This window comes from Galeopterus variegatus, unplaced genomic scaffold (genome assembly GCF_000696425.1).
Source record: "Galeopterus variegatus unplaced genomic scaffold, G_variegatus-3.0.2 Scaffold1367, whole genome shotgun sequence".
Classification (NCBI taxonomy): domain Eukaryota; kingdom Metazoa; phylum Chordata; class Mammalia; order Dermoptera; family Cynocephalidae; genus Galeopterus; species Galeopterus variegatus.
Window position 1 is genome coordinate 179,444 of NW_007727478.1, and position 10,578 is coordinate 190,021.

The 10,578-nt window shown below is 42.0% G+C and overlaps 1 protein-coding gene across 3 annotated transcripts in view; it reads right to left on the reverse strand.

Annotated features, from left to right (window-relative positions):
• Positions 1 to 9,815: 9,815 nt before the first annotated feature.
• The window catches only part of RPP14 (ribonuclease P/MRP 14kDa subunit), a 9,607-nt gene continuing 8,844 nt past the window's right edge, over positions 9,816 to 10,578 (reverse strand). For all 3 annotated transcript variants that reach the window (XM_008576567.1, XM_008576568.1, XM_008576566.1), the window contains exon 6: positions 9,816 to 10,564. In XM_008576567.1, coding sequence (XP_008574789.1) covers positions 10,508 to 10,564 — 57 coding nt within the window. In that variant the 3' untranslated portion in view covers positions 9,816 to 10,507. The remainder of the gene's footprint in view (positions 10,565 to 10,578) is intronic.

The following is a 10,578-nucleotide window of genomic DNA, read 5'->3' on the forward strand; positions in this document are numbered from 1 at the left end:
GAAACTTCCCTACCTGGAAGGGCTGTGTTCGCTGCAGACACTTCTCACCCACCGCGCGTCGCCGTTCACACCGGCTCCCTCCGCGCCGCCGCCTCCCGCGGGGTCCTAGCGCCGACCTACCCACCAAAGAGTCTCAGCCTCGGTCGTAACTACGGGCCGCCTGCCCGGACCTTCAGCCTCGCCGCCGCCCTGGGCCCATGCCTCCCAGCTCCTCGCAGCCGCACCACAGACCCGGCACCTCAGCACTGGGCCTCGGACCCGGAAACGCTCCACTCTAAGCCATCACCACCAGGAATCCTCAGATCCGAAGACGGTGTTTTGAGCCCTGGGATCCAGGAAGCTTCAGGCCCGGGGATTTCCAAGCCAAGCCTCTCACATTTGGGCTTTTCAGATTAGGCCCTCAGAAACTGGGACGGTCAGACTTGAAATCCTTAGTACAGGACCTCTCCCATCCAGGCCTCCCAGGCACAAGAACCGTAAGACTCAGAAAAAGGGCCTTCCAGATGACACCCTCAGTCTGAGCCCTGCAGACCCAGAGACTTTCTAAAACAAGCCCTTCAGATTCAGGTTTTACAGAGACCCTTGAACCTAGTTTCTCAAACCTGAACCCAGGACCTGGACCCTCTGAACTGGACCTCACAGTTGGAGGCCTTGGACCCCAGAACCCTCAGACCCGAACTCTGAGAAGTGGGGACTCTAAAAACTGGTCCAGAGACTTCCAGCCTCTTTTGCGCCCCCACTCACCTCAGCCCACAGGCCTTCAAGCCCCAGAACTTTAAACTAAATCCTGACTTAGAGTCTTCAGTCCCACTGTATTGCCTCCAAGAACCTCACACCTAGAGCCAGAGAATCAACTTAGCCCCAAAACTGCTCCACAGTCTGCTTGAACCCAAGGCTACAGTCCTAACACCACATAATCTCCCTGGCCCCTGCACACACACATAGGAATTCCCTCTCCCAGGGCAGCATTCCAGGACTGTAGAGAGAGTTAAACTTGGAATCAGATGACCAGGATCTCCAGGACTCTGTTACCAGCTGTGTGATCTTGAATACGTTATCCAACCTCTCTGAGCTCCAGCTCCCGCATCTGCAAAAGGGAGATAATATCTGTATGGAAAGGTTAATATGAGGAATGCAGTAGAATGGGAAGGGGCTTGGCATATAATTAAAGCTCAAACAATATTAGTTTTTTTCTTCCCCTACAGTGCACAGAATGGAGGTTTTCTAACTCCTAAATGTGTTTCCACTAAATTTCTACATTTCAGATAAGGGAACAAAGTTTCTTGGTAATCCCACCACCACCAGTATTTGACATCACAGCAAAGGCCTAGATCATATCTAAAGTGTATCCTCTCCAGATCTCAAGCTTAATGGGATTGTTGGGCAATCCTAAGTGGCCAAGTGGCCATGACAAACTGGCTTCAGGAGTTAATACCCAATAGAGGGAGATGTGCAGAAGGAATCATGGAACTTCATAATTCAGCCCTAAAATAATCAGAACTCTTCCCACATTCCATTTTTTAAAAGCAGCAGTCTATTAAAGCAAAACCATATGTCACTTAGGGAGGATTCCACTTTTTACTTCCATTTCTTTATTTTAAGGCAAATGGATTATTTCATTGCCAGAATCACAGAAACCAAAATCCTGCTTTAGTCATTACTCCTATCATGATACAGACTGATTAAGACAAGGCTTTTCTCGCATACTGCTGGAAGAAGTATAAATCGGCCCAAACTTTCTGGAGGCCAATTATTTACTGATTACAGTATGTAACAGGCCTGGTGCTGGGAAATGGGATTTGACAATACTTGTTAAGGGCTTTGAAAATGTTCTCACCCTGTGACTCAGTAATTTTGCCTCTTGGAGGATATCTAAGAAAATAGTGATCAGTGCAAAGACAAAGCATGCAAGGACAGATACCTGATAATAAAGGATTAGACAAATCATGGCACAGTCATGAATTTTTTGCAATTTTGAAAATCAGATTATCAAAGAATATTTAATGATGTTGAGAAATGCTCTTGATATATCAGAAAGTGAAGAAACAATATATGCATCTGTATAATCCCCATATATTTGTAGGAAAAACACCAGAAGGAAACATACCAAAATTTTTTTTTTTTCCTTTTTGTCTTTTTTTGTGTCCGGCAATGGATCACAACCCTCAGTGTCGCGCCCGTACCAGACCGGGACCGGCAATGGGATCGCAACCCTCGGTGTCGTGCCCGCACCTCGCTCAGCCAGTGAGCGGGAACCGGTCTGCATGTGGGATCCGAATCCTCGGCGGGAGCGCCGCCGCACTCCCAAGCGGCGCACTGTAGCAGTGCGCCACCGGGCCGGCCCATACCAAAATATTAACTGTGAACTTCTAGGGAGCAGAATCATGATGATTTCTTTTTTATGCTTTTCTGTATTTTTCAAAGTGTCTCTAATGAAAATATTTTGCTTGTATGAATAGGGGGAAAAATAATATTATGTAACCGGGGTCCAGTGGTCTGATGAGCCACTGGTTCCATAAGATAAATTTCTGAGAGTAGGAGGAAGGCTTCTCTGAATCTAGCCAGCCAGGGCTTAGCTTCATTTTCAGCATAGTCTGTGCAAACACACAATCCAATGATTTAGTAAGGAAAACCAATTCTTCCACAGTTCATACCTTATGAGCAATCTCACATGCTCTGAGGAAGGCATTTTGCATACTGTTTCCAAATTAGATTTTTATTCTCATTTAAGTTTACGTGAGGTCAAGGGTTTGGATCCCCGCACCAGCCGCTGCCAAAAAAAAAAATGGTGATGTGATCGGAGAATGACACTCTGTGTGTGTGTGTGTGTGTGTGTGTGTGTGTGTGTGTATTTGTCAAATGATGGCAAAACTGCTTTTTTTCAGTCAGTGTTACTCAAGGACTTTTGACACTGCAGGTTCTGTGTAGGGAAAAACAGAAAATAGGCAGTGCTTTTCCTACAATAATTTTTTAGGAGGATAAGGAAGATTGTCACAGAGACAATGACTCCAAGGCAGCCTGAATTGAGTACTGGAATGGACGGACTAGGCACCATGGGAGGATAAGGGAGAAAAGAGTAATGACAGCTGGAGTGGACTATGGGACAATTCATGGAAGATCTGGGGTTTGAAGGAGGTCTTTAAGGATGGGTGAGATTTGAACAGCAGGATATGGAGAAAATATTTCACTTGTTCTTTTAGCATACCCCTTACTGAACATGTACTAGATCCCAGATACTGTCAGGCACAGGGGAGTTAAAGATGAACCAGACAGATGTCACCTGCTATCAAGCTGCTTAGCCACATAAACAACTAGAAAACAATATGGATGTGCAATGACAGGCTAGTCCAGAGGTTTATGGGAGCTCTAGGGCATACATAGCAAAGCCATGTTACACTACAGGACTGGAGAGTAGGATGTATGATACGCTGGGCAGGAGATGCTTAACATAAGAAAAGTTGGAAAAAGGAGCTCTTTCACACCCTCTTCTGTTCCCAAGCTCTGCTATACCTTCTCCTGATAGCTAAGAACGTTCTCAAGCAAAAAGATATCTCTGAGGTTCGACAACTTTGGAAAGCCACTCCAAGACTACGGTGACCACTAACACACATTTCTGGCTGGGGTTCTGCTGCTTCAAGGAAACACAAATAATAAGCAGATAAAAGTAGTGTGGGGATGAGGAGAGGAGGGAGACAGGTTTTGGGGTGGAGAGAGGTAGGCAGATAGGTTTGGGGGGATATTTGCTATGAGAGGAAATAAAGTCAGAACGTTAGGTTCAAGAACTAGGCAAAAAGCTGCCATCACAAACCTGAGGAAGAAGCTAAAGTGTTGGTTATGGTTAAGCACCCAATCTTTGAAGCCACTTCTTGGGTTCACACCCAGCTCCACAGCTTACTGGCAGCTTGACCTCTCTCTGTTTCAGCTTCCTCATGCATAGAATAGAGAAAGTGATAGCCTCTACCCCACAGGATTATTGGAAGGACTGAATGCATTAATGTAGGTAATGACCTGGAAGAGAGGCTGATACAGAGATAATGCACAGTAAGTATTAGCTCTTACATTATAAAGGAAATCAGTAGAAACATGCAGGGAGAGAGAAGCTGTCCAACTGCAAGAAATTCAAATACTTTCTCTTGGGAAAGGAAGGGAAGAGAACTGAAAGGAAATCCAAACCAAAGATCAAAGTTGCAAAGGTCATAAAATAACATCCTTGTCTAACCTTCCTTACTAGGGAAAGGAAACTGAAAGTGAGAGATCAGGAAGTTGATGGAATGAAGCCAGAGACAAACTCTCAATCTAGCTTTCCCTTTCTCTGGAAATTCTTCCCAGAAACAAGACCCTTAGAATAACTACTATGGTGAGCCTCATAATTTTACTTTCATCTGCCCAAATCAGTGCCTTGTCAGTGATCCCCTGAGGATCGTGGATTTAAATGGATCCCAAGATCCACTGGGGGCCAGGCCCCAAACCCCAAGGCAGCCTCAATATCCATTTGGCTTTTGAAGTGGCTCAGGCTGAATGTGGGGAACCCTGCCCAGGACAGAGCTGATCTAAACCAAATCAGCTTTGCTTCCCTAGTCTCAGGCTGGATAAAGCTAATGAGGAATACATGAATCTTAGATTTTGCCACATACACACTACTCAGGGCTAGCAGAATAAAAAAGATTTATACTCTTCTGGGTTGCCAGATGTTTAGATGGCCCACAGGTTGTTTACCTAACAAATTGATGTTTGGCCAGATTGACTTAAGATAATGAGTTTTAGTAAGGATGCTTCTAGACCTAGCAACTACTCTACACGATCAAATCATAGAAGCTTGTGGAAAAATTCAGTGTTTCTTAAGGAGCGTGGCCTCCCAACTCAAAATCATTTCATTTCTTCAAATATTCATGATCTGAATATAAAACAAAACTTAACTCACAATTAATCATTCTTATTTCCGTTATGTGTTATTTTCCATCACATCATAGGGGAATTTTGCCCAGAGTTTATAAGGAGGTCATTTGAACTGCTTTACAGCTAAGAACCACCTTAGAAATTAACTGTTTGTAGTGCCTATTAATCTTGTTCTGTTTACAGAGTGTTAACATTAGTTTTCAGTTTCTTATGATTTTGAACTTAAAGGTTTCTTCTAGCTGGTGATTTTGCTCCTACCCAAAATTTCTCTGAAGATGCTGAGAATTCATGTCTCTGCTGTTTGTAACCAAAAATGAAGGCAAAGATAATAACAAAGAAAGTCAAACATCTGAGACCCTGGAGATACTCACGTGTGGCCCAAGAGTAACTCAAAAGCACTCCCATTCTGCTAAGGTAGAGCAAGTTAGTAATTATGCTAACACATGAGACATTAACAATGGCGGTCACTCAGAGTGATAGTCATCCCTCAGTAGAAAATATTTTAATATAAAAACTTAAAAGATGTAATTTAATAGCAATTTTCCTTGGGAGTAAATTGGTCTCTGAATCATACTCTAAAAACCTAAAAGAAAAATGGCTAATAATTCAGCACAAAATGAAGACCTGTGATTACCTAAGGTGTAACAGTGTGCGTTTAACAATTTTTTCTTTTTCTAGACGAATACACGAGTCAGGTCCACTAGATAAATGGTAGCTGTGGTGAGACTTTCCCCTGTTGCTACTCAAGATGTGCTGCTCAGAAAAAGAAATGAGTGGTACTTCACCAATATGGAAATGTTTCTAATAGAATATAAAAATCTGTTAAGCAATTTTCTAGTACATTAGGCCGAAAGTGGTTAAGATAGTTCTTTCTGTGGCAGACATTCTATAAATTGCAGTCTTGTAATGCCCCTGTGTGTGGAGAGTGCTACTACAATTTGGCCTGCTATTTTAGTCATTAAGTCTGTACTCATTTCTACATATGACCTGATACAGTCAAGGCCCCCTCTCAATTATCTTGGAGAGGATTTCCTAATCTGAGGGTCACTCAAGCTTTCAATAGAAGAGTCATTCTTTCAGCAGTTTGTGTAAGGCTCAAAATGAGAAAGGCAAGCAGCCAGTTTTTCTTTAACAAAGCATGAATGGTTTCAGAATCTTGCTCTGGGTGAAAATGACAAGTCATTATTTACAGAGAGGTATCTGTAACTTCTTGCCTCTTTCTCTGTTCAAACTTTTTATTGATTTACAGAGATCAAAGACCGTGACTCCTAGGTAGCATTTAAAAAGGAAAAATGTTCACATTAAGAAGCTACTTTTGAAAGTTACACAATATAAATAATCTATCAGCCAGATCTTCAAAGACCGTGACTCCTAGGTAGCATTTAAAAAGGAAAAATGTTCACATTAAGAAGCTACTTTTGAAAGTTACACAATATAAATAATCTATCAGCCAGATCTTCAAAGACCGTGACTCCTAGGTAGCATTTAAAAAGGAAAAATGTTCACATTAAGAAGCTACTTTTGAAAGTTACACAATATAAATAATCTATCAGCCAGATCTTCAAAGACCGTGACTCCTAGGTAGCATTTAAAAAGGAAAAATGTTCACATTAAGAAGCTACTTTTGAAAGTTACACAATATAAATAATCTATCAGCCAGATCTGACATCCCTTTGCCACCCCATAGCTGACCCGCACATTTTTCATCTTTAGACTAACCCTTTTAGCAATTCCACTCTGAAAATAATCACTAAATGTCAGCTTAAAAAAAGAACAGGTGATAGGCATGGGGGAAAGCCATCAACTAAGGGTATATAGGAAAATGCTAAAACTGTACCAGGAAATAAGACCTAGAATATTCTGAATATAAAAAGAATTCTATAGAATGATGATTCCTATTATTTTAATGCCACACATATAACAAGATGTTAGTATAGAAACTGGCAGTGATACGGTAATGGGAATGTTGTAAGAACCACAAGGTGATGGAAAAGAGAAGGGCTTCGGAGGCAGGCAGGCCCAAGTATGAATCCAAGCTCAACTGCATATTAGCTGTACAACCTTGGACAAATTAATGCAGCCTGTTTCATTGCCTATAAAACAGGATAACATTAACTTCACAAAGTTGTTTAAAGGATTAGAGTTAATGTAGAAAATCAGTTTATCAGGCACTGAAAAAATGGTAGCTATTAGTATTGATCACATCACATTCCATTTATAAAGGACTCACACTTTCAAGGCTGCTTTTGGCATCAATGTTGTATTTTTTGACTTGAGTTCCCTATTTTGTTTGGATGTTATAACAAAGTTTCAGCATATCTAGTGATTCACCTGTAAGTCTTCTTTAGGTTGACCTCAGCCTGCACATGCTGCCCATTCTGAGTCATGAGAACAGCATCCTTGTTCCTCACATTGATTTAGGTATTTTCTTCTCAACCTAACAAAATAGAGTATAGTATAAAGCAGTTTTAAAGTACTAACTTTACACACATCACTGTCCTCTAGCGACTAGAATAATTCTTTCTTGTAATAACTGCTCCCCTTCTTTTATATATTATACACACACACACACACACTATATATATAGTTATTTATTCACTAGCAGGAGGAAAATCTCTTTTCCAGGGAACGTGATTGAGCCACCAGTTACACTTCTACACTTGATCTTTTTTTGTTTTGTTAATCTACCCTCCCCCCCCCCTTTTTTTTGGCAGCTGGCTAGTACAGGGATCTGAACCGTTGGCCTTGGTGTTACAGGGCAGTACTTTAACCAACCAAGCTAACTGGCCAGCCCTTGTTAATCACATTTCTGATGATAGCACTTGATCTTCTTAATCTAAGCATCTAGCTGTGGTCAGAGCCATCATCTAAAGCAGCCCTGGTATATTCTGACATAGTGTGGGCTGTGTGTTGGTGATGACCAACACATTAGGCACATTTCCCCTTTGATACCCCCCAACTCTTAAGAACTTGGCCTCCATGGTCTTCCTGAAACTTTTTTTTTTATAATAAGAATGTATTATTTATATAATGGGAGGTTGACCCACATTTTCAAGGGAGGGAGAAAAGAATCTGGACTCGTAAAACAGAAACTCTGAACTCACGGTCTATTCTGCGTTTAGAATACCAACAGAGATTGGCTGACACCCTTGAAGACTGTTTTGTTATCTGTTTAACCGGGGGCCAGTCAGCCCTAAACTAGGAAAACCCCTAACCTCAGTCACAGGGGGAAAGGGCAACCATATGAGTAACAGTAGCTACTATTTATAGGCTGGGCCCTGAGATTAACTCTGTGTCTATCATCTCCAACAACAATCCTAGACAGTACATGTTATTACCATTTCATAGATGAGACAGGGAGTTTACATAACTGAGTCCAATTCTGCACATAAGCCCTTCTCCAGTAACAGGAAAAATGCCTGAAAGGCAAGTGCCAATGAAGGTTAAGCAATGGGCCGACCCCGTGGCGCACTAGGGACAGTGAGGCGCTGGGAGCGCAGTGGTGCTCCCGCTGCGGGTTCGGATCCTATATAGGGATGGCCAGTATGCTCACTGGCTGAGCACGGTGCGGACGACACCAAGCCAAGGGTTGCGATCCCCTTACCGGCAGATCCTATATAGGGATGGCCAGTATGCTCACTGGCTGAGCACAGTGCGGACGACACCAAGCCAAGGGTTGCGATCCCCTTACCGGTCACAAAAAAAAAAAAAAAAGGTTAATCAATATGCCATCTTGGTGTAAACAATTAACAATTACAATAAACTCTAACACAGAAACTGCTAAGGACAGGACATAAGACTATTCACTGGTAAAGGATAGGTGTTCAAAGATGACTCAACTTCTCTTGCTATTTCCAATAATTAAATGCTAGGTAGTTACAAACAGTGAAAAATTGATTCTACACAGATAAAGGTAGATTTGTGTTATCCAAATGCAAATCTAACTAGGTTTGAAATCCTAAAAGTAGAGCCTTTAGATAAATGAAAATCTTCCCGATATTTTTTCAGTTTAAAAAACCTAGAGGCAAAAAACAGAGCATATCCAGGGTCCTAAAGCAGGAGCCAAGGCCAGACCCCTCCACCAGGATGCAGGTAAGAAACAGAGAACTCCTGAGGTCCTTAGGCAGAAAGCAAAGAAAGCCCCTTCTACCCAGAAGCAGGCAAGACAGCATGCCCAGGGTCTGCAGCATCCCCAGGAGCACACCTAAAACACCACTTCCATGCGGGGGCCCGCCAGTCACAGCTCCTGCAAAAGTGGCACATGCCACACCAGTAGTCACAGCTACTGTGCAGGCAGACTGCCAGACACTTGACTACACTGACACAAGGAGAGTCACCAGGAGAGACAAGAAAAAGAAGAGGACGTGTCTCTCCTCAAAGCCCACTCCAGAGTAAGAAGCAACTGCTCTACCAGATGACCAGACGTCAATGTAGAGATACTAGAAATATAAAAACCCCAGAAAATATGACACCTCCAAAAGAAAACAGTAATTCTCAAACATCAGACCCTATAGAGCAGGAAACCTTTGAAATGACTGAAAAGGAATTCCAGCAGCAATCTTTTAAAAATTCACTGAGACAGGAAAAGACCTAGTTAGACAACACAATGAAACAAGAAGAGAAAAATCCAGGATATGAAGGAGGAAATTTACAAAGAGATTAATACCTTAAAAAAGAATGTAGCATTTTAATACAGGTGTTTTAAAGTATAAATTTTCCTCTAAGTACTTAGTCTTTTCAAATGTATTGACTTGTTTTGCGGCCAAAAATAAAATAAAAAACCTACAGAGATGATGAAATCATTAATATAATCAAGTCTGTGAAAAGTGAACATTTGAACAACCTTCTACCTGCTCCCCTCCCCCAATATGGGTTTCTGGGTCTACCAGCCATTCTTTATGGAAAAGCAACAATCCCTGTTTTGTTTCTTCAGACACTCTTTAATAACAATAGCACTGGTATTTGAACTTACAACTTTAAACACATATTTCAGGATTTGGGAGCTTCCGGGACCATAACTTTAACCCAGCCTTTCATAACAGTCTTTTTACTTTCTGTTACAGAACATGACACTGCAATAATAGCAATGAACCGCTTCAGCTTTTTCACTTCTGCAGAAGCTAAAACGACTTCTCCAATATATAAGGGGGCTGGAAAGTTAATTTCCTGGGAAAGAAATATACAGCCTGGCCCCGGCATTTTAGTACCCAAAAGAGCTGAGATAAGTCCATTGATCAAAACTCCATGTACAATTGTCTTTCCAAACTTGGTGTGTTTTGCAAAATCTTCATTTAAATGCAAAGGATTGACATCCCCTGTTAATTCTGAGAAGATAGCCACATCCCTCTGTGTGAAAGCTCTGCTGAGTTCAGCCCGGTCTCCAACTTTGACATGCATAAGCCGAAAGCGCTGCCTGTTCAGCACTGGTTGGTGCAGGCAGGCTCTCCTCTGAAGGGTATACCACCAAAGGCAATGGCTGGAAATTACTGGGAACATCTTCAGCACCCTTCAATTTCATCAACGGGGGCTTTTAACCTGCTTCAGTCTTCAAACATTATGCAGGCACCAAAAAATACTTCAGCGGAGGAATGTCTCTGAAACTGAGGGCAATTCAATCCAATACTAGTTCCCTACTATTACCAGATAATGCAAGGAGAAATGGAGAAACCTACAAGAGAATGA